Source organism: Phoca vitulina, unplaced genomic scaffold (genome assembly GCF_004348235.1).
Source record: "Phoca vitulina isolate PV1807 unplaced genomic scaffold, GSC_HSeal_1.0 scaffold40, whole genome shotgun sequence".
NCBI lineage: Eukaryota > Metazoa > Chordata > Mammalia > Carnivora > Phocidae > Phoca > Phoca vitulina.
The window spans coordinates 4,608,277-4,635,172 of record NW_022589743.1 but is presented as its reverse complement, the minus strand read 5'-3'; the positions used below and the strand labels follow the sequence as shown (position 1 = coordinate 4,635,172).

The window sequence follows — 26,896 nt, the reverse complement described above, 5'->3', positions numbered from 1 at the left end:
AGCACCTGCACCTGCTCCTACACCTGCTCCTGCACCTGCACCTGCACTTGCTTCTACACCAGCACCTGCACCAGCACCTGCCCCTGCTCCCACACCAGCACCTGCACTTGCTTCTACACCAGCATCTGCACCAGCACCTGCACCTGCTCCTACACCAGCACCTGCACCTGCACCAGCACAGGAGGCTCGGCCCACTACCTTCTCATGCTCCTGCCGGCTCAGACACAGAGCCAGCTGCAGCTGCAGATCCTCATCCCTGTGGGAGGCTGGGGGGACCGGCTGTGAGGGAGGAAGAGAGGGGTGAATAGGGCCCAGTGCTCCCTGCACTCCCAGGCCACATAGCCCTGCAGGGGAAAGGGATGGAGAGAGAAGTGCCCACCCTGAGTGGGTGTGAGCGGCCGGCTCCCAGGCAGCAAGGTGGGTGTGGCCTTCTCCCTGCCTGGATCTGCGACCAGTTTCAAAATCCAGAAGATTGATCCTTTTCTTCTGGGTTCCCTGAGTGCCCCCAAGCCCAACCCCAGCTGCTTCCCACCCAGTCTACCTGGATCCACAGAGGTGATGGCAGAGCAGATGATATCGGGGGAGGGTTTCCCTGTCCCCCCAGAAGGACAGCTGATGGCAGGGGTTGTGGGGTCAGCATATCTCTGTGTCTCCCAGCACACTCACTGCTTCCCTTCCACGGGACCGCAGCAGGCACGGAAGACACACACGTACCCTCAACCCACTAGGTACTCACTGCCCTTTCTAGGCCCAGCCAGAGGGGACTGGACACAGGGAGGCAGTCCCTGCCAGAACAATCGCAGGGACAAGGACAGGCCCTGTGCTGTCCTTAGGAGCCGGACTGGGGTCTTGGGGCCCAGAGTAGAGGAGCCTAGGAGTCAAGGGTGTGGGGCATCGGGGTACCCTTCCTTCCTCCTTCTAGTCCCCCCACCATGCCACCCCCAGCCCAGCTGTGGGGCCTCCCAGGCTGCCCTAGGGGCCTCACCTTCTCAGCCTCCTCACGGCTCATGGCCAGGGCCAGCTGGAGCTGCAGCTCCTCTTCTCCTGACGTCTGGGGCCGGGCCTGCTCCAAGTCGGAGGTGTAGCGGGGGGACGAGGAGGAGGCTGCAACGACCAGCAGCGGCCACCGTGGCTTCTGTAACCACAGAGGTGCCCGCGCCGCTCCCCTCCCCTTCCCCCCATCAGAAAGTTAAGGCTCAGAGAGGGAAACTGAGGAGGAAGGAAATGACCGGCAGTTGGGGGCTCCAGGGGGCCAGGCGGCGTGCCTGGCCCTTTGTGTACGGTTCCCCATTCCACCCCCGCCAGAGACTCCGATCCCTCCTTTACAGATGTGCCACTAGCTCAGGGTTGCCTGGCCGGGCTCCTGATGTAAGACTCAAAGCCAGGTCCTCTCCTCCAGCTCCTGCACTCTTCCTGTTGGGGGGGGGTCCCATCCTGCTGGGGTCCAGTGAGGAGGGAGGTTTCAAGGGTCCCGTCAGTCAAGGCCACGTCGTCAAGGGCTTTACGAAAGGAGGGCCCTCCTGAGTACCCCTCAGACCCAGGAAGCCCACAGCGGGGTGGGGAGCAGAGTCAAGAACGGCTCTGCAGCCACCCCCGTTTTCAAGGACAGTGCCCTCGAGCAGGGGGTCATGAGGAATGCCACTGATGGAATGCCCTGTGCCATGTGTCCGGGCACAAGGCCAAGGGCATTCCTGGGCCTGGTCTCACTTAATTCTCACATCCAACAACTGGAGTAGATAAGATTTTCCCTACTTCACAGATGAGGAAGCAGAGATTCAGAGAGGCGGCCGTCTAGATCACTCAGCCGGAAGGGGGCACAATACGGCACGCTACTGGGTCGGGGCGGCCGCCACACCGTCCCACCCTGGACAGCTCCCGGCCGCGCTCTGCGCTAACTTGCGGGCCACCTGCCGTGCCCGGCGGCTGTCTTCTGCGCCCCATTCCTCATCTCTGTGAATGCTCGTGACATCCCTCGGAACTCGGGCTGCCCCCCAGCCCCAGCCCCGGGGCTCACTCACAGTTGTAGGAGGACGGGGACCCGCGAGAGCGGCTGAGGCCCAGCTGCCCGCTGCCGATGCCCGTGCCCTCCAGCGCCATGCGCTCCTTGGTCTTGAGAGCGTGGGTCCGCTCCTGCCGGAGGCGCTCCTCATCCTTGAGCAGGGCCATCACCTGCTTGACCTTCTCGCGCACGTTGACACCCTGGTCCTTGCCGTCGCGGTCGATGTACTGGAAGTCCTTGAGCGTCTGGATGGTGTAGAGGTTCTCGCGGCACTGGTGGGCCACCCGCTCGGAGCCCGTCTTGAGCAGGTAGTCCAGCAGCGTCAGCGCCTTATACACGTGCCGCCAGTTCTTGCCGCTGTCGTTGAGTCGCCGCCACAGCATGCCCATGACCTCGGCGAAGGCCACTGTGTTGAAGGTCAGGTCGGCGATCTCCGACATGAGCGAGCTGGGCGGGCCCCACGGGTCATTGCTGGTGGCCTCGCGCACCTTGATCTCCGCCTCCGAGTAGTTGTGCACGATGTTCTTCACCTGGCGTCGCAGCGCGGAGGTCGTCATGGCTGGGGACTTGGAGATGGGCGGCCCCCGCCCCAGCCGGAGGTGGAGGGCCGAGGGCCACCGTCTCGAGGTCACGGTCTCCAGAGATGGGCCGCCGTGCTTTCAGCAGGGCGGCTGCATCCTTGGGTTCCACATGGGTCTGAGGAAGAGAGGGACGGAACTCAGGGGCAATGGCCCACCTCGGCGGCCACTGGGCCACAGACTGAAGGCCTGGCCAGGGGTCCTTGCGGCCAGGAGCCGCCTCTGGCAGGCACTTCTAGCTTCGCGTGCTCATTGCTCATCACAGCCGCCCTACAAAGTTGAGATTATTATTACCTCCATTCACAGACCAGGAAGTGAGGTTCATGGAGCTGGTGTGAGCCAGGAACTACCCTGGCAGACACCACCCCCCCCAGCCCTTGCCCTGAGTGAGAGACACAAAAGTCACCCCAGGAATGCCTGCCCGCCCTGTTCCTGCCTGGCTATGGCTTCCATTTCTGCCAGGATCTAGCTTAGGACCTATCCTTTCCAGCTCCTCGGTCCCCAATCTCCTCATTTCTCATGGCTTTAGTTTGTACACCTTAATTCATTCCATGCCTAGTTCCTGGGGCCTTCTCTGAGCCCAACACTGTGCCAGGCACAGAGCATAAGTCCTGGCCCACACACATCCAGTTGCAGGGGCACAGACGATTCAGTCGAGCATGGGCATGCCGAGGAGCACCCAAGCTAGGAAAATCAGGGGGGACTTCCCAGTGGAGGTGACGGCCGGAGATCTGAAGGTAAGGTGAAGCTGCAGGGTGAGGAAGGGTAGCTCAGAGGGAATACTTGAGCTGGGCCAGAAGCCCAGAGAGGAGTATGAGGCAGGAAGGTGGGCCTGCCTCTCAAAGAGACCTAGCCACCGCCACCCCGTGGTACACACAAGAGCACTGAGGTCAGGGAGGGGACGTGGCCTGCCCACAGTGGCAGGGCGTATAGGCGACAGAGCTGGGACTAACCCCTAGGTCTCTAGAAGACGAATCCGATAATTATTGTCAGGGTTACTGGTTTTGTAATGAATTCATCTGATTGCTTTATTGTTTCAGTTCCATCTCAGGCAGAATGTAAGCTCCCTGAAGGCAAGGCTGGCCTGAGCGCCCCAAACCTGAGGCCCTGGGTGCGTTGCAGACCCCTGATACCCCAGCTGAGGGGGAAACAGGTTCAGCCTGCTGCCCTCCCCACAGCTTCAGGACCAGGCCATCTGGGGAAAGCAAACCCAGGCTCAAGAAAAAGGTTCTCCCAGGGCCCTACCAGAAACCCAAGCCAGAATCCCCCTGCCACAGCCGTTCCTCTGGTATGAGTACACACACACACAGGCTGGACCCGCAGAGCGTCCACACCACCTGTGAACCCCCACCAATACCACCACCCATGGAGATTGCACCTCTCAGCTCTACCCTGGGACTTGGCAGGAGTCAGAGGCCGCCTGTCCTGCCCTCCCCCCATCTGGACTTTCCCTCCACCCAGCCCTGCCAACCTTGGGCTCAGTTCAAAGCAGCCAGCAGGCCTTGGCAGGCTTCTTCAGGACCCAGGTGCCTGGGAGAGCTTGGGCCCAGAGGAGGGGATCCCGTGGGACAGCGGGGGGCACGGAATGCTGACTGAAAGGCTGCCTACCTTCTGTCTGCTGTCTGTCCGTCCAGCCTGGCAGGGCTTCTGTGGGGATGCCACAGCTAACGCTTGTTTAACTCCTGGCCTCCCCCTCACTAGTGACTCAGACCCATCTTTACCTCCCCAACCGGTGGGCTGGAGGGTGGCAAGAGTCAAGATGAGAAATAATTGTGCCCCACAGCCCGCCCTGAGTGCACACCCCTCCCAGTGCTGGCCAGGGAAACCCGCAGAACCAGTCAGGCATCCTGACTCCACCAGCAGTCCTACCAGAGCCCGGCTTCCCCAGCCCTCCAGCCCAGCCTGGGGTACTGGGAGGGGCCCTCAGCGTGGACCCTGCAGGCCTGCCTGGACTCTCCTTCTAGAAGGGGGGGAACGGAGGAGCCTTCTCTGCGCACCTTTGCTGGAGCTGGGGGGAAGGGAGGGATCGGAAGCCCCAGGGAGGTGCCTGGACTTCCCTCCCCTAAAGTTAGAAGGGACAAAGTGGGGAGGAAGAGGGGGGCAGGGTGAGGCCCAGGGAGGACGGAAGGGAGGGAGGAGGAAAGGAAGGAACGCGGAGGGAGCAGCTGGGAGCCCTGCCAGCAGTGTTACAAGCCCAGCGTTTTACCGAACACAATATGCCCAGAAATAAAAGGGAGTGAAACAGAAACCCGGCAGCCTGTGGCGGCCGCGGCAGGCCTGGGCGGGCGGGTATGGAATTACTGCAGTGACCTTGAGCCAGACCCTGTCAGGTGGAGGGAAGGACACTGAGAAGGCAGAGCCTGAGAGGCTCGTGCAGGGCTGGGGTGGGGGGGCTGGAGGCAGGAGGGTAGGGAGCAGAGTGGGGAGGGGCAGGCTGGGGGGTGCAGGCCATGGGGCACAAGTGTCTGCTTTCTCCTTTATATAGGGTGTCAGGGGGTACTTTACAGGGGAGAGCGGGGTTCTTTCCTCAGGACTGGGAAACTGTCAGGGCTAAGGAAGTAGAGGGCATCCCCAGAGCGGGGATTCAGGGAGAAGGAAAGAGCTCAGATATGTTGAGTCACGTGCAAGAGTTTGTCCAGAGAGAGAGTGTGTGTGTGTGTGTGTGTGTGTGTGTGTGTCCCACCAGCCCGGAGCCCCTGCCCTGCACCAGGTCAGCAGGAGCCATGGGGCGGGGGGGGGGGGGGCCCGAGGCGTAGGGGTGAGTAACTCTTGCCGGTGGAAGGACAGGTGTGAGCTAGAGCTCTAAGCTTAAGTCCGCCCTGAGGTGGCTGTGTCCTGGGACCCTGGACAGGGGTGGGGGCTGCCCCGAGGCTGGAGGCCCGCCAGGGGCTGAGGAGGAGGGGTGGGCAGAGGAGAATGGGAGTCTGTGGGGAGTGCCACCAAAGATGCTGGCCCCAGCATGGGGAGCCAGCCCTTGAGTCCTGCTTCCTGGGGGCTGCAGGGGGGGAGGAGGGAGGGGCAGCAGGCAGGAAGCCTCCAGGATCCTCTCTGGCCCTGTCCTCCTCAGCCCTCTCCCTGGGACCTGGAGGAAGACAAAGCCCCAAGCCTTCCATGAGAGGCACCACCCCTGCCAGGGAGGGGCCAGCTTACCTCTGGTGCAGGCTCCCTTGGCCCCAGCCCCGGGACCACGAGCAGCCTCTGCAGTGACCTTCCGACCTGTGCGGCAGGGGGACAGCGCAGCCTCGAGAGCGTCCCCAGAGCCATCCACCATGGACCCTCGTCCTGGCGATGCGCCCCCCCCCAGGAGGCGCAGACCCCTTGGAAGGGTGGCGGCAGGGTCCCCAAAACGGGCTGCAGCTCTGCCTCTTGGCCGCTGGTGTTTTAGACACCCAGCCGGCAGGCGGCCCTCGGAGGAAAGTTGCTCAGCCGGCCGGGCAGGTCCGCCTCAGCAGTAACAGGACACAGGAGGACGCGCAGGGCTTGTTAACCCCTTCCTGCTGGCTGGGCAGGCGGCACCTCTGAGGCGGGAGGCCGGCCCACTGGCTGTCCCCAGGAGGTACAGATCCAGAGCCAGGGCTGGTAGCCCACTCCCACCCGGCAGTGAGTTAACCCTTCCCCCCCCTCAGCAGGAAATAGGGTGGGGGGTGGGGGGCTCCAACACCCACCCCACTCCTACCCATCTCCGCTGGGCTAGGAAGACCATTCCCGGGGGAGGCTGGCCCTTTGGTGGATTTGTTTTCTGTGGGCTCCAGCTGGCCCCCTCAGCCACCCTGAAGGGAGCATCCAGGCTCCAGGCATAGCCCCTCGGCCTGAGGAACAGAGTGACCCGCTCTCTCCAAAACTCCTCCCACTCTCACCTGGAGGATGCTGAGGCCCATGAGGCTTTTATCAGAAGCACCAAATGCAAAACCAAGCAGGTGGGAGGCCTCGGCCACCTCCCCATCTCCCGCCCCCACCTCTGCTCCACCAGCACGTAAGGCAGTGAGGCCAGCCTTAGCCAAGTTGCTCTTCAAACTCTGGCAGCCCGGAGCCCACTCAGCACAGGAGGCCCGGCCCTGAATGATGATTTTGGCCAGAAAGCCATTCAGGTGCTGAGTCGAGCTGACAGCTGACTTTCCTTTCCAGGAGCCACCTCTTGTCCACTTCCCATTTCTCTGAGCAAGGGGGCGAACGTAATGTCCAGAAGCTGTTTTTAAGGCAAAAAGTGGCTCAAGGGGGCCACCTGGCCTGACAGGAGGGGATGAGACAGGCTGCCGAGGACACGGGGATCTGGCCTCTAGGGTCTGACAGTGCGGTAAGCATGATCCCCAGGGACTGGGACTGGGCCCTTGGCCGAGTGGAACTGGGAGGATCTCGGGGAGCCAGGCCCCATGTGGTCCAGTTCTCCTGGTCTCACACTTGGGTCATGCTGGGTGATGACACTTGGGGAAGACCTGGTTCCAGGAAGCGTGACCCCAAAAGTGTGGGCCAAGGAAGGTCAGAGGCAGGGATTTCAAGGGGTGATGCTGTCTGTCCTGTCACCTGATTCATTCCTTGTCCTGGTAGCAACCTGCTCTTCTGCTCATCATCCCACACATCACCTTCCAGGTGTGTTTCTCCTTCCTCCTGTTGGATGGCTCCAGGAACTAGGAGGAGGGGAATCTGAGGCAGGTGGGACACGGGAGACCCTGGCCGTGAGCTGCCCTCATCAAGATCTGACATTCAAGACATGAAGGCCTAAAGGAAGTGGTGGGAACCCAAAAGTTCTTTATTGATTTGTTTGTGAACCAGTTTCCCAGAAGACCCTGGAGCACATGAGTCAGGTGCAAAGATGCAAAGTCTCCTCGACATCCTTTACGGGTCTGAGCTCGTCAGCCAGGACCATCAGGTCAGTCATTAGGGTGTCCAGCAGCCCGTAGACCTGGAAGAATGGGGTGAAATCACAGGCAGAGGGTTGCTCTGTGGAAGGCACCTCCACAAGAGAGCACCCAGCATGCAATGAGGGTGGACAGGTCTACACCAGGACGGGAGAGCAGCAGCAGGGGTAAAACCAAACCTGCGGAGATTCTGTAGAACTTTTGTTTTTGCAGACAGTTTTATTTTTCAAACCGTCTGGGGGAAGCAATCCTGCACCAGGCCCTTGGGACATATGGGGGCCCAAGAGCCTGGAGTGGTTAAAGGGGTAATTCCAGGGAATGGTGCCCATTTACCCCCGGGGGTGGTCCAGCTCCACCCCCGCCACCCAGAGGCCAGCTTTACTTCTGGTAAGATCACAGATCCTCAGACTGAAATGTCTCCAGGACCGTGCCCTCCCGTGGGACTGGGCCACATGAGCCTTGGCAAGCTGATTCTTCATTGCAGAGAGCCCTTGGATTCCTTTCTAAGCCCCATCAACCTTCAGAAATCGCCATGATGTCACCAGCAGCAAATGGAGCTTCTGTTCAAACTCAGTCCAGAGCGTTACCCCAATGTACATGACGCAATCCCATCTAGCCATCCACACTGGAGGCCGACAAAGCACTGCCATTAGACACAGTGACAATCGAGGGTGGCTTTGTGGACCTCTCCTCCGAAACAATAACAATGAACAGAACACAATACCTGGGTGAATCTCTAAGGACTTGCTGCTTAAGAATATACCAGCATCAGGTCTCTCCAGTGCGTCACAACCCTTACGCTTGCTGGAAATTCACTGTACGACGTGCTGTTCCCCCAAGGGACACCTCTGCCAAGATGCACCTCACGCAGAGAGGAAGTGGGAGCAGCAGAAAGGGAGAGGCGTCTGCTCTGTTCCTCTAGTGTGTTTTCCTAACTGCAGCCAGAGTGATCTTCCAAGTCAGACTGTGTCACTCCTCCATTCAAACCCTCGTGGACTTCTCATTTCACTCAGGAAAACCCCAAGTCCACACAATGGCCTGCAGAGCCCCACCTGACCTGTGACTCGTTCCCTCTCAGTGGCCTCTCTGTCCTCTGTCCTCCCGGCCCCCTCCCTCCCCTACGTTAGCTGCCCCCTCTGCCTAGGGCACTCTTCTCGATGGCCACAGGGCCACCCCTCACCTCCCTTCGAGTCTGTTAGATGTCACCTTCTCAGGGAGGCTTCCCCGCCGCACCCTGGCCTTCCCCACCCCCTGGCCCTGGGTTATCTCTCTCTCTCCCAGAGTGCTTGCCACCTAACGTACGGGGCGTGTTGCTTATGCACGAGGTCTGTCTTGCACACTGGGATGCCCTTCACAAGGGCAGCTCTGCTTCCATCTTCCAGCACGGACACACTAGGTGTTGACTGTTCGTGGAATAAATGGGATGGATGAGGGAGGGGAGGAAGGCCCGAAGAGCAGGTGTGAGCAAGGGGAGGGCTGGGCGCAGGGCTCGTGCCCTCACCTCCGTGTGCAGTCTCTTGGTGTACTTCTCCATGACCAGGGGATCTGTGGGCTCCTGAGAAGTGGTTGTGCCCTCAGGGGCAGGTTCTTCCAAGGAAAGCCCGTCCCGACTTGAAGATTTCATTGGTTTCTTGTCATCCTTTGCCTTGTGCTTCTTGCTGTTTGAACGGTCCTGCTTGGAGAGACGGAGACACACACAGCCTTCAGGAACTCCCGGGGGAGGTCCAGGGCTTTCTCAAGAGCAGCTCACTGGGAGAGCCAGGGTGTCATGCTAGAGCGAGCGCCCACCTGCCGCAGCCCTTCCGATGCCTCCCCTGCCCCCCCGAGGCCCACCCTCTATGTCCCGGCATGCCTCTTTCCCTAGCAACTTGGCTGCTTTTCTGTCCTCTTTGATTCCCAGCTGCTTCTTTTCCTGGGCTACCCCTTTCCGGTCCTCCTTCCCAAATTTCGTGGTGGTTACTTTCACTTCCGTGCCAAGAGGAGACTTTCGATCTAAGGGAGGTGAGTGGAAGACAGTGTGACCTGGCCTCCCAGGCCCCACAGGGAAGGTCGGAAAAGCCAAGGGTCCTGAGCCCTTCATGCTCCCAGACAGGAGCAGAGCCCCCAGTTCAGGTGCGTGACCTGCAGGGCAGGGGCGGGAGGCCTGGTTCCAGTCCCAGCCCCACCACGGCCCCATCTATGGCATGGGCAAGTCGTTCAACCTCTCTGGGACTCCACCTGTAAAACCAGGGGACTGAATGAAGGTGGTCACTCAGGTCGCTTCTAGGTCCCAAATCCTGGCAGTAGACGGGAGGGTGACGGGGCCTACTCCATGGATCAACCTGACGGAGGTCCCACCAGAAGGGCGCCCATGGCTGAGGCGTGGGAGGGTGGGGAGGCTCCGCGGGGCGGGGCTGCAGTCTGACCTTGCTCTTCTGGAATGTCCAAATAGACGGTCTCCTTCTCGGGCAGGCCCAGCAGAGCCCTCAGCCACAGGGAATGGCTCACCAGGCCATCGATCATATCCCGCCACAGCTGCAAACTAGAGAGCAAAGCCTACTGGAGAAAGCCATCACCCCTCATCTGCCCTTGACCGTGCGCGGAGGCATGGGTCCTTCCCTTCTAAGACAGGGGTGCCCGGGGCTACCATGGAGGGGGCCGGCAGCCTCACCAGCACCTGTGCCCGCGCTCAGATAGGGATCTGGCTTCCCTCAGGCAGCAGCTGGGGAAGAGTGGCCGGGGACGACGGTTAGGTCAGTCTAGGCTCCAGCTTGAGACCCTGGCTAGACTTGGGTCTGGCCCGAAGGGAGCGGGGGACCTTGCGTGAGATTTCCTGAGGGCCCCAGCGAAGGCGCCCAGCAAGTTCCACAGGAGAAGTAAGGCTTTCCATGGCCTCACTCTGCCCCTCTCCTCTTTGCCCTCCGGCTCATCCTCAGCCCAGTCCTCTGCTCACTGAGAAGGAAGCGGGCGAGAGGGTGGGAGAGAGACGGGGCGCTCGCTCTGTTCTACCTGCTCCGGAGGGGGGCAGGCGGCTACGGGGGGGCTGCTGTGGCAGGTGCCAGAGCGGGGAGTGTCTGCGGCACCTTTCTGGGCTCGAGGGGAGTCCTAGGACTGCGTGCCCAGAACCACAGTGGGGAGGTGGGGCCCGCTCTGCGGGGGGAGGGCGAGAGGGACACTTACCACGTCTGGTGCAGGAAGTCGGACTGCAGGGGCCTCTGCTCCTGGCACAGCTCCAGGGCTGCTTTGTTGAGCCTGATGAGGGCGTCCTCCCTCTGGTTCTCCTCAGGGAGTGTCATCACTGCCTGGCAGGGTTGTAGGTACCATGGGCAACCGTCCAGCCCAGGACACCAAGGGTCCCTGTGTCCTCTGGTGACGGGCCTGGTGTGGTGAGGACAGATGGCCAGGAGCAGATGCAGCCATGGAGCGCGGACCTCCCCCAGAACTATGCACCCATGAAACCCTTCTCCAAGGTGTGCCTGGGTCAGAGAGGGCACCCCCCCTCCCCACTGCACCATGGTGGCCTAGGCACCCGAGACAAAAAGAGATGACCCAAGAGACTGCTTCCTCTGGGTCCTCAGAAGAGTTTCTTTGCCCGTGGGGGCCAGGGGGACTGCCGGGGCCCTCCCTCAGTGCCCTGGCACCTACCCCCGGACTGCCATCCTGCCCACCGCTGCCGAGTCAGGGGAGCACCTTTCTGAAATCCTCCAAGCAGAGATTCCACTCGGTGGGGGTAAGGCCATGTAGCTCCCAGGGGCTCTTGGTGTTCCCCAGGTCCGGGCTCTCCTCCACCAGGATCTCCTCCATGATGCTCTTCCGATGAGAAGCCCGGGCCCCCGCTCCAGGCTTCTGGGGCCCAAAAGCATCTCGGGCCTCATTCTCCTGCCGGGTCAGTTGGGATTCTGGGACGGGGCTCTTCAAGTGTGCTGAAGGCTCCCTGTTCGCAGAGGGCTTCTCCGAGGAGGCTGGCCGGGGCGCGGCAGCCCGGGCCCTGGGGCTGAGGTGCTCATCCTTGCCGGGCCCGGCCTCCTCGGCCTTGGGGGGCACGTTCAAGTACTGGCGCCATAGGCCGTGCAGGCTTTGCACCACCTGGTGCTGGTAATGCAGCTGCAGCAAAGGCAAGAGAAGTCACGTGACGGGGAGGTGGGGGGAGGGGTCCCCAGAGTCCCAGCGAGCCTGCTCCGGTTTCCCCATTCCCTCAAGAGCAAGATGGAGGCTACAGGGAAGAAGCCAGCAGGAGCCGCTGCGGCCAGAGCAGCTCCTCACTTCCCCTGCCTCCTGAGTATCTCCAGCTTAGAGCTTTTTTTGCATTGCATTTCCAAGTAAGATGGGGTTTTTTTTGTTTGTTTTTTTAAAGATTTTGTTTATTTATTTGACAGATACACAGCGAGAGAGGGAACACAAGCAGAGGGAGTGGGAGAGGGAGAAGCAGGCTTCCTGCTGAGCAGTGAGCCCGATGCGGGACTCGATCCCAGGACCCTGGGACCATGACCTGAGCCGAAGGCAGATGCTTAACGACTGAGCCACCCAAGCGCCCCGTAAGATAGGGTTTGAATGAAGGAGTTTGTGAAGCTCTATTCTGACCAAGCGTCCACTTACTTGCTAAGTTATCTTGGGCAAATTACTTAACCGCCCTGGGCCTCAGTTTCCTCACTGTAAAGCAAGGATATAAATAGTCCCCCTGGTCAGCGGGCTGCTGTGAGGAGAAAGTGAGTTACTCATGGAAGATGCTCAGAGCGGGCCCAGGCGCGTGTGAGGGCGCAGGGGCCGGCGCTGGCCTGTACCCGAGGATTCCTATGGTGGAACAAGTCCTCCTCAGTGAGATAGGCGTCCACAGGGGACCGTACACGCTCCAGGCTCAGGATCCCACTCAGCAGCTCCTGCAGCACGCTCTCCACGATGGTGACTGCTTCGTGGGCAGCCAGCTTGTGCTGGGGAAAGGAAGATGGGACAAGATGGCGGCTCAGCCTTTCCAAACCCATGCTGCATCCTCGAGGGAAGCCAGAGCCCTCAGGACTTTGTGCCTTCCTAGGGGTTGAGCTCCTGCCACCGTCTGTCTGCCATCTGTCTGTCTCTCTCTCTCACACACACAGACACACACACACACACACTCCTGTTCTCAGATTCAAACCGCTGGGTAACCCCAAATATCCTTGTTCCCTAAAAGAGACTGAAAGGATGTAGTGGGGAAGCCAGTTCCAGAGATGTTGCTCCCTCGTGGGGCCAGAAGGTCACACAGTCAGCATTTCCCCCAGGTTAGGAAGAAGGGCAAGGAGCAAGGACCACACAGTTTGGGCCCTGTTGTGGACGTGGCTTGGCCACACCGTTGGGTGTCACAGAAGAGTGGAGGGGCGTCTCATGTGAGAGGTAGGTCCTACCGTCAGCAAGTAAAGCAGACGTGGCACTTGTCCACATGACCCGTGCTCACGGCGTGCTGAGCCCCAGCTAACGGAGTTGGCTCGTATCTGGGGGCCACAGCAGAAAGAGGCGGCTTTCTCCAGAGCGCCTGGAAGCACCGCCCCAGCTGGTCAGCTCCGGAACTGACAACGACACGGGGCCCAGTGCCCACCTCACTCTCTCTCCGGGTGTCAGTCCCACTAGTTAGGTTTTTCTCTCTGGTTTTGAAGGCTTGCCAGTTAAATCGGACCCCACGGGATAGAGTCAGACAACAGTGAACTAACGGTACTTCTAGTAGTTCTGGGGGCCTCCAGGCGGGGTGGGGCAGCAAGCTATTCCTCCTCTCCGAGCCCACCCACCTTTTACATCACAAAGCCCTCGGGAGTGTGTGTTGAGCAAAAAACAGCTGCCTGCCCGTGAAACACTCCCCTCTGGGGCTGGGAGAAGCAGGATCCCCGTAGGCAGCGCCAGGAAGAAGTCCAGGGGAACCTATCTGCTGTCCGTGGCGCCAAGGTCCTGGGTCGCTTACCTTCAGTAACTTCCTTTCTTCCCTAAAAATGTCCTGGGTCAGGGAGACTGCGTAGAGATTGACCTGCAGGGGAGCCCCTCCTAATAGGGTGGGGTGGGTTCCAAACTCCCAATATTCCCTGAAGACGCCAGCATGCAAAGATTTGAAGAAGAAGGTAAAGGTTTTCGTTTCTCCAGGCAGAATCACACCTGAGAGGGACCGAGACAGGAGTTTTCACCACACAGGAGCTAGCTGGGCCCAAGCCTGCACGTGCACAGTTCACTGAGCCCTAAGCCTAGGCATATACCGTTACCTGAGCCCCAGGCAGGGTGACGGACCATCCCAGTTTGCCCAGAACTGAGGGGTCTCCTGGGACATGGGACTTTCGACTTTCCATGCAAAAACTGGGGAAGTCCCAGGCAAACAGGGATGGGGGGGGTCATCCTAGCCTCAGGCCTGAACACAGAGGTAACTGAACCCCGAGAAAATTTCTGCTCTCTGGTGACTCACCTCTTGGTGTTCTCAAGAGTTTGACTGTTCCCCCAGCTGACATGAACAGTTAGGAGAGGACACAATTCACAGAAGAAATGAGGCAGGGGAGAGCGGCTCAACCTTACAGGAGCATCAGCCAAACTGTGGCTCCTCACAGACCGAGGACGGGAGGCGGGGAGCAGGGCAGCCAGGTACCTTCCCGATTGTTGAAATAAAACCGCTGCATCCTGTTTCTCTTCAGGCCTTGGAAGGAGTCCAGCTGGGAGCGCCGCCGCCAGTCGTACCAAATGGCCACTGTGCCATTATTGACCGTGGTCAGTTCTGAGGATGTCTTCTCCCCTTCTAGAGTTTCAAAGGTCAAGCGGACAGCAATTCCAACATGCTTCTAGGGAAGGAGGAGGTATGAGAAACATCTTTGAGGAAGGCTCTGGCCTACGGTGACCAATTCGTCCTGGTTTGCCAGGGACTTTTCTGGGTTTGGCACCGAAAGTCCCGTGTCCCCGTCTTCCAGGGCCTGGGTGCTCTGAGTGCTATCATGGTACCCCGATAGTGGCCATCTCTGCCATCCCCAGCAAGAAGGGGAGAGAAAACAGATTTTGTATCTGATGAACTGTTCTGCTCCTTAGATCTGAAGTCTTTTTTTTTTTTTTTTAAGAGAAAGAGAGCTGGGCATGCACGCAAGCAGGGGTGGGCTGAGGGGGGTTCGGGGGAGGGGCAGAGGAAGAAGGAGAGAGAGAATATTTTTTTAGTTTTTTTTTTAATTTTTATTTACTTATTTATTTTTAAAGATTTTATTTATTTATTTGACAGAGAGAGAGAGATAGACAGCTAGAGAGGGAACACAAGCGGGGGGAGTGGGAGAGGGAGAAGCAGGCTCCTGGCCGAGCAGGGAGCCCGATGCGAGGCTCAATCCCAGGACCCTGGGATCGTGACCTGAGCCAAAGGCAGATGCCTAACGACTGAGCCACCCAGGCGCCCCTAGTTTTTTTTTTTTAAAGACTTTATTTATTTGAGAGAAAAAGGGGGGAGAGAGAGAGAAAGAGAGCATGAGCAGGGGGGAGGGGCAGAGGGAGAGGAAGAAGCCCCACTGTGCAGGGACCCCAATGTGGGGCTCCATCCTAGGACCCTGGGATCATGACCTGAGCCAAAGGCAGACACTTAACCAACTGAGCCACCCAGGTGCCCAGGAGAGAGAGAATCTTAAGCAGGTTTCACGCCCAGCATGGAGGCCGACATGGGGCTCAATCTCATGACCCTGAGATCATGACCTGAGCTGAAATCAAGAGTGGGACACTTAACCCCGAATGAGCCACCCAGGCGCCCCCTGAAGAATATTTTAGAACTTTCTTGAAGCCATACCTGTTTGAGAAGGTTTGCTTGTTTACATGCTTGTGGGCTAGGTACAAACTGGGTGGCTTGTGACAGTCTCTTTTCAGCCTTGTGATTTTATTCTGGCGCAAGTTAGCACTGCTGTTACCATTTTCAGACATGCTGAATGCATGACCAGATAAAAATGCAAATAGGTGACTGTCTAGGCTCCTTGTGACTGCCACAGTCACCCTGGGACTGCACCCGAGGGAGGCCCTTCCAGCAGGTGGGTGAGGGTGGAAGCAGTTTTACCTTGTCCTGTGGGTTACTGCCTCTGATCCAGCAAGCTGGCTTCCCACAGAACAGCAGAGAAGGGCCAAGAATAGGCATGGGGACCACATCAGGGTAACTGGCCAAGTCTCTGTAAGAAAAACCAACGACTTATTTTCCCTGAAGCTACCACAGTCTTGCCCCACGGAGCCCAGGGAAATGGCTGCCAGGAAGTCTGGAGAGGTGCCTGCCTCTGCCCTCTGATGAAGTACCCTCAGCTCCACTCGGGCTTCACTTCGTCCTGCTCTGTTCCTACAGGTGGGCACTTCTTGGACTCACAGAGACTCTTCACACACGGCACTTACCAGCAAAGGAATGGCCAGGAAATCCCCATTAGGGGCTGGTTGCTGGAAGGGAGCTGGCGCAGGTGTTGGAAGGGGCCCAGAGAGAGGCTGGGATGGAGGCACCTGGATTTCAGAGGGGGGAGTCTGCCCTTCATACTGGGGGTGCCAGGGGAAGCCACTCTTTCCAACCTCTCTCCCTAGGGCCCAGGCCGACTCACAAGGGCACCATGTCTTCAGAGGAGCTTTCCTGGCTCCTATCAAATACTGAATAGTCTTCCACCTTAACAGTCGTGAAAGGCTGCCCTCTGCCCACCACCTCCAGGCCATCAATATCCTCAGAGAGACCGAGAAAGGGAAGATTAGCTGACTGAAGACAGGCGCATCTCGAGGGGCTTTGGACCCGGCACAGAGGCGTACTGACCTGCTGGCTAAAATCCAGCTCTGCCATGACCTTCCGCAGCTCCGTGCGTCGGTAGATCAGAAACAGACTCCGATCCCAGGTGTAGCGGTACGGAGCCTCCTTCTGGGCCAGCAGTCCTGGAGCAGTAGGGTCCAGGGGCCCTCAGCACAGTCGGCTGCAGTGGCCTCTCCCCACCCACTCTCCAGGGCTCTGTGAGCACCCACCCCAGCACCACTTCTGGGAAAGGGGAGAATACAGCTTCCCTGTGCGGCTGGACTCCGGTCCTCCTGCCCTGTACCTCCCGCCTCAGTAGCCCTATGCAGGACTCTTGCAAGATCAGCTTGCAACCCTGCAAATCTTTGGATTATAATCACAATTGCAACCTCTCACTACACACCCTGTCTCATTTAACACTCTCATGTCCCACGGTACTTTACAGATGGGGAAACTGAGGACCAGAGAGCTTAAGTAACTCGCTGGAGTTCGCAAACCCAACACAGCCGGGGCCTGAACCCAGCACAGAAATAGCATGCAAACCACAAATGCAAGCCACGGACGTCATTTAAAATTCCCTAGATGCCACCTTGGAAAAGGTGAAAAGAAACAGGTGAAATTCACTTTAGTAATATAGTTTAACTCAACAGATCAAAAATAGTATCATTTCAACATGTAATCAATGTAAAAATGATTAATAAAGTATATTTTTTAGTACAATCTTCAAAACCCAGTGTGTAGTTCACACTTACAGCACACCTGAGTCCACGCTAGCCACATTCCAGGTGCTCGATGACCATGAGCCATGGCGGCCATGTGGACAGAGCAGCCCCACAGCCCCCGCTCCCACTCGCCCCCTCCCCCTCCTTTCGCTGTCTTACTGCAGGGGGTGCTGGACCTCCGGCGGTTATGGGCCTCCATGCCAGGCCGTTCTCACTCCAGAGCCACGCTGTCCCCCCTCCTAGGCCAGCCAGCGTTTCCGGCCCACTCCTTACCCATCTCCGCCTGGATGCACTGGGGCTTCCTGACATAAGTGATCGGTTCCAGGAGGCCACGCTGAGCTTTTGTCTTGGTCATTACCAGACCCGTCAATTCATCTCCCAGGTATTCCAGGCGACTCCAGAACCCACTGGTCTCCTCACAGCTCTGGCAAGGAAGGACATGGGAGTCAGATCACCTGGGCTCTTTGGAGAGAGGCTGGTGGAGGTGGGGGGCCCGGGGGGACAAGAGTGCCACAGACTTCAGATGCTTTCCCTGGGGGGGATTCGCTGCTGCCCTGAGAGCAGGATAGAAGCATCCACTTTGTTTTTTGGATGCCCTGCTGTAGCCCTAGACGGACGGCACTGCACTGACAAACCACAGCACAGGATGGTGCCCCGGGTCACCTGAAAGCTGGAGCCTAAGCTTTTAGAACACTGAGACTATTCTAATAACCCAGTACCGGTGATATCTTTCCCCTCAAACGGACTACCACTGACCACCGCGGGCTCCGTAACCTAGCTAGCCAGGCGGCCAGAATGCCCGGTAAGGACCAATGATAGGATTTAGTAAAGGTCTTGAGGGCTTAACAATGCCTTGCAATGAGCAGATTCTTTTGTTCCCAACTGTGCAACCTGAGGCAGCCATCCCTGGGCCCAGACCCGCTCCTCACAGAGCACTTGAGAACTCCGTCCTTACCTTCCCATCATGCTGTGTTGAAAGTGTTCGGTCAATGAGCTCCCGCTCCTCCTGGATGTGTCTGTAGGTCTCCCCAGTGTGCATCAGCAGCTCGCTCACTGGCTTCTTCAGGCGTTCTAGAGAGTGCAAGAACCAAGAACACAGACCCTCCCTCAAGTCAGAACAGGGGCCCTAGCACTTCGCACTGGTCAGCCCCATGGCTGGGCTGATTTCAGGACCCACTAAGAGCAAGAAGCACTTGGGAGTGGATGGCACAATGTTCGGCGAGGTGGAGGGACAGAAAAAAACAGCAGTGGAGCCTCGGTGGTGGCCAAGGCCCAGCGGGAACCCTGTCCCCTTTGCTCACCACTGAGGGCTTCCTGCTGCTTCTTCCACAAGGCGATGTGGCGCTGCCAGTTTTTGAGAAAGTTGTGCTGAGGAGGTGGGGCCCAGGGATGTGCCTTCTCTTCTTTTGGGGCTTTCTGCTTTGGCTCTTCTTTAGCAGAGATGAGGGTCACCAGACCCGGCGGGGTGCGTATCAGCTCAGCCAGCTGAAACGTACAGGGAGAGCATGCGGAGGGCAGTGAGCAGACGCAGAGCCAGGGCTGAGCAGAGACTTCTCCAGGCCTCACCCCCTGCTGTCCTCCCCCTCTGCTCAGAGTCCCTCCTCTTCTGGACCCTAACATAGCAAGTGACGGAACCAGGGAGCCTTGGAAGCCCCCGTCAGAGCCCTCTCTTTCAGATGGGAATCTTTATTCTGAGACGGTGGTCAGCCATTCTCAGTCTCTCTGTCCCCCTCACAACTGATGCTAATTGACACCTTCACCTGCAGGGCGACAGAGTCATTTTTATATGACCCCAGGCCTCTTAGCACCAGACCCGTCAGAGATGTTCTGCCTGGAGCCAGGGAAGCAAAGGAGCGGAGAGCGATCAAAGCACTGCACACCGGGAAAGTCAGACAGACAGACAGACAGACACGCGGCCCCGGAAGCTGCGGGAAGCCACCGTCCATACCCGTGTGCACCAAAGAGGAGAGCAGGCCAGGCACTGGAGAAGGCATAATGAAGCTGGTGCACAGAGGAGTGGAGGGCAGTGGGGGAGCGGGAGCCCCGAGCCCTGCTGCTTCTCTGGGTCCGGTCTGGAGTCAGACACCCTCTGGCTTTGGGGTTCCTTGAGGTGCCTCTGTATCCTTATAGTGAATTGCTGACTTCAGCTGAAGCTAGTTTAAGTGGCTTTACTCTTTCGGGGAGGGTCACGAGCACTTCAGATTCCAGGGCCCAGAGACTGGCACTGTCTCTGTAACCTCAGTCCCCCAGTCCTGCTGGACTCTGCCAGGTGGCTAAGACCCAAATGGCTTCAGTGATTTCTCCTCCCCAACTCCCCTCCCCGCCCCAGCAACTCTGTACAAACCAACCTGGGTGTTCCCTTGAGCAACTGCAATTCTCTTAAAGTCCTGGAGACTCCCCAAGATGTGGTGAGGCAGGATCTGGTCACAGTCATGGAAGCTGTCACCTGGGCCTGGGGTGGGGGGGGAGCGGAGGGGAAGGACTAGCTCATGTCAACGTTTCGAGGGGGTTACTTTCTGAGGGTGACCCAGCTCCCTCTCAAGGCCGGCCCGTGAACTCAGAGGCCCGGGCCAAGGCGGGGCCATACCAGAGTAGTCCAGGGGCTTCGTGGCTGCATCTGGAGTAGCAGGATGTGCTACTAAGTGGCAGACCTTCCTCTTTGGATCCTTGGGTTTGAGTTTACGGATGATAAATTTCTGGGTAATGGCAGGTCTATCTTGTGTCTCAATAAAGCGAGGAATGTGTTGCTAAAACAAAACAAAACAGAAGAGAATTCCACTTGAGATCAGGAGGAGGAAAAAACACCACCCATCTCCTCTGTCCCAATTCTTGGTGGAATTCCTGAAGGCTGACAAATCTGTTGCTCCAGCTCTGTCCATATGCTCTGTCGAGGAAATGCCTATGCCACAGACATAAGGCTCAGTAATATCCGGGAGGAAAAGAAGTACCATTTAAATCCTCCAGACAGTGCAGGTGAGAAGTGGCTGACTCCTCCAGGTAAAGCATGGGGTTAGGGTTTAGCAGCTGTATCCACATCTGTAACGTGCTTCTCAGACTCATTTTCCCTTCTGTGAAGTGGGGATGACAGGCACTTGCCTCCATGAGAAGCAAGACACCTCAACGTCTCATTTCCCTATGGTTCTATAGGACTCTCAGCAATGTTAAAACAAACAACATAGTAAATTCCTTTAGATGCAAAAATGCAAAGAATCCATGTCCAATTTTTCCATGGAATTAGACACTCCCTCTGAGTAGGGAGGTGGTGGAGAGACAGTGGACACGGCTGATGTTCTAGACCACACAGACTGACCCAGAAATGCTCCTGCAGTAAGGGATCCCTGGACTTCATCCTTACCTTCTTCAGGTCTTCCTTCTTAATGGCTAAGGCAAGAATGTCATCCCCTTGTAGGATATTGCTAACAGGCTCAGGTTCTTCCTGAATGGGGGGTGTAGGCTGTTCAGCTACCTTTGCCCGCTTCTTTTCTAAAGAGAAGCAGAAAGATACAAGTGCTGAAATATATATATATATATATTTCTATTCCATATATATTTCTAATATACAGTATATATTCTAATATAGGTATATACTATATTCTAATATATAATAGCTAATATCTATCTACATTAGATTGCATGGTAGAAGGCAGAGCTCAACACCCGGACAGACAGCAGAGGCTGCCAAGATGGCCTGGAGTTCTCTCTTGAAGGTCCCCCTCCCTGTCCCCCTTGGCCTGCTGCAGTGACCGGAACTTTTGGAGCTGGAGTTGAGATCAGAAGATAGTCCCTTCCAGGCTGTGCTACTTACAAGTTATACAACCTTGGGCATATCACCTACCCTCTCCTGGTCTCCGTCTTCCTTCTTGTAAAAAGAGAAAGCTGGACTAAAGCAACGGCTCCCAAATATTAGCCAGATGTCTGCCTGAGGGTCTTCTGAAGAGTTTTACTGATACAGCTTCCTGGCTACTTTGTGGGGCCAGGGCCAGGGAAACTGTATTTTTTTAAAACCCCCTAGGTGGTTCTGATGCATAGGAGTTTGGGACAACTGGACTAGATGATTTCTCAGCCTTTCCCATTGCTGGCATTGATGCATTGTTCTAGGGGAAGACTTCAGGTTTCTCAGGACGTTGGCTAAAATGCGGATGCTCTGGGGGAAGCAGAGCATTCACCCCTGAGCATTTATTTCACATTCTTTCATGTAATAAATACTGTTTAAGCATCTAGCCAGGCACTGTGCTAGGCTCTGGGCATATAAGGCAGAGTCTCAGACTTCCAAGAGCACAAGCCTGGGAGACTAGACTGTCAAACAGGGTCACTGAACTAGGGTCACTATGGGGGCATCCAGGGGGACCCCAGCCCCGTGTGCGGGGCAGTCAGGGAGGGCTTCCTGAGGAGGTGATGTTTAAACTATGAGCTGAAGATGACAGAACTTAGACACGGGAAACACACTGGGGAACAGGCATGCCAAAGGGAAGCGCACGAAGAGGCCTAGAGGCAACAGAACAGAATGGGCATCTGGAACTCCAAGCACATTTTTTAAATAGCTGGAGTGCAGCAAGGTGGGGGGTAGGGAGCAGTGCTTAGGGAGGGAAGTAGGCACCACCTGGCCAAGAGCTTAGTGAGCTGTGTAAAGGACTTCCGTCTTTACCCTGAGGGTCACAACACGGCAAGGAATGGATTAGGGCGTGCAAGACGGAGTAGGGGGGGGACTCTTTAGGAGTCTCCTGGAGGAATGAAGGGTTTGACAAAAGCGGCTCATGGAACTGGAGGAAAGTGGAGAGATCTGAGCCTGTTTCTCACACGAGCCTTCCGGAGCACAGCACTGAGAACTCGTGGACAGAGCGAGTCACTCCCCAGTGAGGACACCCTCCCTGACTTCCTCCCACAGACGTGGGTTTACGGTTTCAAATGCATCTTGTCGCTCTGCCTAGGGTCCTCCTGTCTGTTGCCCCCTGGTTTAGAATGATTGGACGTAAGGCCTGACAGAATCATCAAAAGAAAGCCCAAGTCCTGCCTTCAGGGACTTTAAAACAAAACTTGGCGGGGCGCCTGGGTGGCTCAGATGGTTAAGCGTCTGCCTTCGGCTCAGGTCATGATCCCAGGGTCCTGGGATCGAGCCCCACATCGGGCTCCTGGCTCAGCGGGGAGCCTGCTTCTCCCTCTCCCTCTGCCTCTCTCCCTGCTCATGCTCTCTCTCTCTCTCTGTATCTCTGTGTCTCAAATGAATAAATAAAATTAAAAAAAAAAAAGAAAACATTAAATGCTTTCTTTAAAAAACAAAACAAAACAAAACTTGGCTTTGTCCACTGCTACTCCCAGTGCTCTAATTTGTAAGGGGCCATATCACTAAAACATCAAAGCAGCTGTTTTGATGACCCAAATCAAATGTTTTTAGGAAATGCCCACATGGTGGCCAAAAAACCCAAGCCACAATCATGCCAACATAACTCTGAATGCAGCCTATCGGTCAGAGTCCTCTCCTCAGCAGTGGGGTCAGCAGACACCCAGGAGTATCTGTCAGTTAAACCACATGGCGCGCATGCCAACAGGGCCGACCGGCTTGACCCCGAGTTCTGGTCCCACCCGGTGCCATACGTGGGGGTACAGCCTTAGGTTTTCATTTCCACTTCCTCTCTCCCTTCAACACAAAGTTGCCAACATTGGTGGTCGTTCAAGAGAGAACTGGTAGCAGCTGAAGCCCTGCTTTTATACACATGTTGGAATTTTGGGCGCCTGGCTGGCTCAGTTGGAGGAACATGTGACTCTTGATCTCGGGGTCATGAGTTCAAGCCCCACACTGGATGTAGGGATTGATTGATTGATTAAATAAATAAATAAATAAATAGATAGATAGATAGATAGATAGACTTTACATAAATAAATACTTTGGAATTATTTCTATTTTCCAGGACATTTGCTTCCTCCATCTGTCACCTCGGCTGGGTCTACTGCTTTCCGAGGGATTACACATCTCCAGATGTGTGCTTTTTACTGGTGGGTGTGTAATTACCATGTGTAAATTTATAAACCTTCAACATTGCTAAAGGTTTCCAAAATCGTGAAACTCTGCTCTGAGGTTTTTCTGAGGTTATCTTGAATGCAGTTCAAAGCTCTGATATAGCATACAGTGAGGGAGGAGTGTGCTCTAGTTAAGAGGACATCTTTAGAAAAATGATATATACATTTTAAACTTCAACTCACCCTAGAGAATATTTACCAAGTACCCTGAGGAGCTGAAAACTGCAGCAGACACGGACACACACCAGCATCACATAAGGGCCTGGGTTAGTGGCACAGACAATGTGTTTGGTTACACACCAAAGAAGGAACAAATGGATGTGGATCATACAGGTTAGGGCTGTAAAGAAAGGTTCAGAAGAGCAGGTGCAGGGCTCAGAGGCTGAGTGAGGCCCTGAAGGACCGGAAGCCTTCGGACAGGTAGAGCAGCAAACAGAGGTGTCTCAGGTGAGGTCACAGAGCAAAGGTGGAGGCAGGGCAGAGCATGGCATATGTGGGCATGGTGACACAGGAGGCTTGTTGGGGAGGTGGGGGTGCTATTGGGGATGATAGAAAAATCAGGGCATGACAGCTTGGTAAAGTAAGGCTGAAGCATCTGTCTTCTTGCTGGCAGGAAGGAAGTTTGGTCCAGGAGAGTGCATTGGTAAAAGCAGCATTTCAGAGTGATTCATCCAATGAGGGTAAGCCAGGTGGACTGGGGGCTGGGCGGGGGAGGGTGGTGGTATGGAGAGGCTTGTTGGGAAGAGCAGGGAGGAAGGACTATTGTGTGTGGGGGGGTCATTTGAGGACCTGTGGGAGAACTCAGCAGGGTCCGAGATATGTCTCACTACTCTAAACCTATGGAGGCTCAGCTATTTCCTGTTGTTTGGTCTGGAAACCCAAGTTGAGTGGGGCTTCTGGTAAGCCCCATAGCTGGCATTTCTCCCTTGATCCTGGCAGTCGTGAGGGGGTCAGAGACCAGCCCCCTTGCACGGGGCAGTGGGGTGATATTTCAGCTGGAGCTAGGCCAGGCAGCTGGAAGCAAGGTGCTCAGATGGGGTAGGGGTGGGGGAAGAGGGGGAAGCCTTGGAGGGAGAAGAAACCTGGCCTCGAGTTTTCTGTTTCTTGTGTTATCTAACGTTATCTTTTTTCAGTGTTGATCAAGGTCTTTGGGAAATTCTGACTTCAGGATTGCATGGGGGAACCAAGGGAGAGGCTGTCCCTACCAGGGCTGAGCTTTACTTATCAGGGAGGGGCATCTGGGACTGCTGGGAGTCTTCCCGGTTTCTTAACAAAATCAGGGAGAAACCTGGAAGTCAAAAAGGGCTCACGTCCCTAAACAGATTTAGAGTCACAATATTTGCTTGCCTTTTTGCTTGTAATTCAGAGACCCTGGAAAAACATAGCACGAGATTGTATTTGTTGATTAGCTGTATTATATCGGGGGGTGGGGGAGGATAAAAGTATTGTGCTACTACATTACTGACATCCCCTGAGATATCAGTGGGAAGAAAAGTGGCGGAAAAGGCATCTTGCCTGCTAAACACTGTTTTTTTTTTCCCTCCTCACCCTAGTGCGTGTTCTCAACTCAAATGGCTATTTAACAAACTACATTTCCCCTTCTTAAAAATAAATATGTAGTGATAAATCTTTCCTTGAGTTGTTTACAGCAGAAAGTTCAAATTTGATAAGATCCAGAAACTAGGTGTGCAGGAGGCAATAGCTAGGAAAGCCCTTGACTGCCCTTGGGAAAAGGGCCCAGCTATTTTTCTCTTTCTCTCTTGACTGTTAAGAATTATATCATGAGGGGTGCCTGGGTGGATCCTGGCATCAAGCCCCATGTCCTCGGTGGGCTCCCTGCTCAGCAGGGAGTCTGCTTCTCCCTCTTCCTTAGCCCCTCCCCCTACCGGCTCATGCTCAGTCTCTCTCTCTGTCTCAAATAAAAATAAATCTTAAAAAAATTATATCATGAAACAGCCTCTCAACCCAGCCTAAAGTGGACTTTTATACTATGAAAAGGGATGAAAGCCAGCCATACTAACTAAGCAGGCCTCCCAGGGGCCCCAGCAGACCTGTCCCCCTCCTCACACTGAGCTTTCACCACTGCTCTGAGGCTGGCTTTGGGTCTCCCCAGGGCCTGCAAGAGCATGCCCAGACTTTCTGACCTAGCAAGTAAAGCCCTTGCTTGGTTTGGCACCTGCCTACCTGTGCAGCCCTACCCTACCCGGCTCCCTCCCTCTCCTCCACACCCACTACCTCTGCCCTGGCCACCAATGTCCTAGTTCCATGCTTCAGCTCATGCCGCTCCCTGCTCCCTAGACCTGGAGAAGCAAACTGCCTTTTGGGGGGTGGGGGATGGGGTGGAGAGGGAGGGGAGGAAGAAGGCCAACCACAGATGTCACCTACTTCAGAAAACCTTCCCCCCAGATTCTAGCATCTAAGGCCTGGGTCAGGTGCTCTGAGCCCCCTTAACCACTTAGGGACCCCTGTATCACAGCATTCATATTTGTCTTGTTCCCCTTCTGGTAGTTCACTAGACTCTGTTTCTTGTGGGCTGGGATGACACAGTGAATACTGACCCCGTTGCTGCCCAGCACGGTGCCCACACACAGCAGGCCCTCAACAAATGGAAACAGCAAAAAATGGAGACAGGGGGTGAGCTGCAAATGGGAACATGTCCATGGGGGTCAGTCTGCAGTCAGACACCCTGGGACTCTGCCACCTGCAATCAGAGGGTAGCTGAGGTGGCCAGGAAGTAGTCATGAGTGCAACGGGCTCCAGGTTAAACAAGTGGGACAGGTGTCATCCATCCGGAAAGGATATACGTGGTGGGAAACAGAACTGGCCAAGTTAGGCCTTACTCCTGGGGTTTTCCAGCAGGCCTCTTAGGTGGACACCCTCACAGAATCCCCCCGAGGTGTTGGTTCCACCACCTCAACACGTTTCTTGCATTCTTTCCTGAATTTCTTTTCCCAAGGGCTCCGGTCCTGACCCTTCTGAAACTCTTTGCCGACCCTTCTGCAACCCACCCAGTGGAGGGCGCTTGCCTTCAGAGTCCCACCCTACGCTATGGTTAGAGGTAGAAGTCTCCTATGCCTTCCTGCCCAAGGCCATCTCCCCAGCAGTTGATCCCGGAGGCCTCTGTCAGTCTTCCTATGTCCCCATCCCCAAGGCCCAGTGCACTGGACCCTCTCCCTTTCGGGGGTCGCTGCCTTGTACATCATCCCTGAGGTATGGGGTACGCCTTGTTCCGTACCCCATTCCCCCGTGATCTTTACCTCCATCCTGGTGTCACCCCCGTCCTCCAGGCCCCGTGTCGTGAATCCCATCCAAGAACCCCAGCCCCTGTCGGGTTCTCCTGAGTTCCCAAGGAGCCAGCGCCAACCTTTAATGACTTCTGCGGCCTCCAAGAATTTGTTTGCAGGTATTCTGAGGCGGGACTCCTTCTTTAGAGACTTCATGGTGTCGCCCGGGCTGTGAGCGTGGCCCCGCGCCGCGGGGACCTGGGATAACGAGGCTGTGCGGCACCCCGGAGACCCCGCGCGCGTGCCCTCCCGCCAGCGGCCGCCAACGCGTCCATAGCAACCAGCGTCCCGCGCGGGGGCTCGCACCCACCGATTAACTTGGGCGGAGACTGCTTGGCAGCCATCTTTTTCATCCGGCCACGCCTACGCGCCCGCCGCGGGCCGCTCCTCCGGCGCGCGGATCCCGAGCACAGCGCTCGGCCGGGGGCGTGACGTCACAGGGGCGCCGGCGAGCGCCGTGACGTCAGCGGCCAGCGGGGGCGGGGCGAGCCCCCCGCTCCCCAGCTCGAGGGAGGTGGGCGGGAGGACCGGGTCCGAGCGGCCCCGGCTCAGGCCTTCGGTCTGCGCCTCCAGACAGCCGCGGCCCGATCGTTCCTTTCACGCCATGCCGAAACCCCCTGCGTGGCTTCCCGTGGGTTTCAGTGACCTGGTGGCCCCTGCCTGTCCCCTCCGGCCACCTGTGTCCTCCCCCACCGCCCGCGCTCGCTACAGGCCTTCCGTCACTTCCTAAATACATCAGGCTTTTACCCGACT

At 56.7% G+C, this 26,896-nt stretch overlaps 2 protein-coding genes across 14 annotated transcripts in view; both read right to left on the bottom strand.

The window, feature by feature from the left end:
* EPN3 (epsin 3) overlaps positions 1 to 6,103 on the bottom strand; it is a 9,338-nt gene extending 3,235 nt beyond the window's left edge. The window contains exons 1-4 of the mRNA XM_032428857.1: positions 5,728 to 6,103; positions 2,019 to 2,695; positions 986 to 1,104; positions 199 to 279 (exon numbers count right to left, since the gene is read on the bottom strand). Of these exons, the coding sequence (XP_032284748.1) occupies positions 199 to 279; positions 986 to 1,104; positions 2,019 to 2,556 (738 nt within the window). The 5' untranslated portion in view covers positions 2,557 to 2,695; positions 5,728 to 6,103. The remainder of the gene's footprint in view (positions 1 to 198; positions 280 to 985; positions 1,105 to 2,018; positions 2,696 to 5,727) is intronic.
* A 1,100-nt stretch (positions 6,104 to 7,203) lies between these two features.
* On the bottom strand, positions 7,204 to 26,569 carry MYCBPAP (MYCBP associated protein). 13 transcript variants are annotated; one of them, XM_032428943.1, is made up of 19 exons: positions 26,224 to 26,546; positions 20,200 to 20,327; positions 19,432 to 19,591; positions 19,193 to 19,296; positions 18,146 to 18,329; positions 17,800 to 17,915; positions 17,118 to 17,268; positions 16,150 to 16,265; positions 15,947 to 16,062; positions 15,427 to 15,535; positions 14,002 to 14,191; positions 13,336 to 13,523; positions 12,194 to 12,340; positions 11,103 to 11,516; positions 10,593 to 10,714; positions 9,839 to 9,954; positions 9,286 to 9,425; positions 8,935 to 9,105; positions 7,208 to 7,477 (listed from the first exon to the last, which is right to left on the bottom strand). In XM_032428943.1, the coding sequence occupies exons 1-19, from the start codon at positions 26,297 to 26,299 to the stop codon at positions 7,376 to 7,378; spliced, it is 2,850 nt and encodes a 949-aa protein (XP_032284834.1). In that variant the 5' UTR covers positions 26,300 to 26,546; the 3' UTR covers positions 7,208 to 7,375. The 13 variants fall into 13 exon arrangements, 10 of the variants coding, with proteins under 10 accessions (XP_032284830.1, XP_032284832.1, XP_032284834.1 ...); XM_032428939.1 differs by having other exon boundaries at positions 7,204 to 8,836; positions 15,947 to 16,265; XM_032428941.1 differs by having other exon boundaries at positions 7,207 to 7,477; positions 15,947 to 16,265.
* Between the last annotated feature and the right edge of the window lie 327 nt (positions 26,570 to 26,896).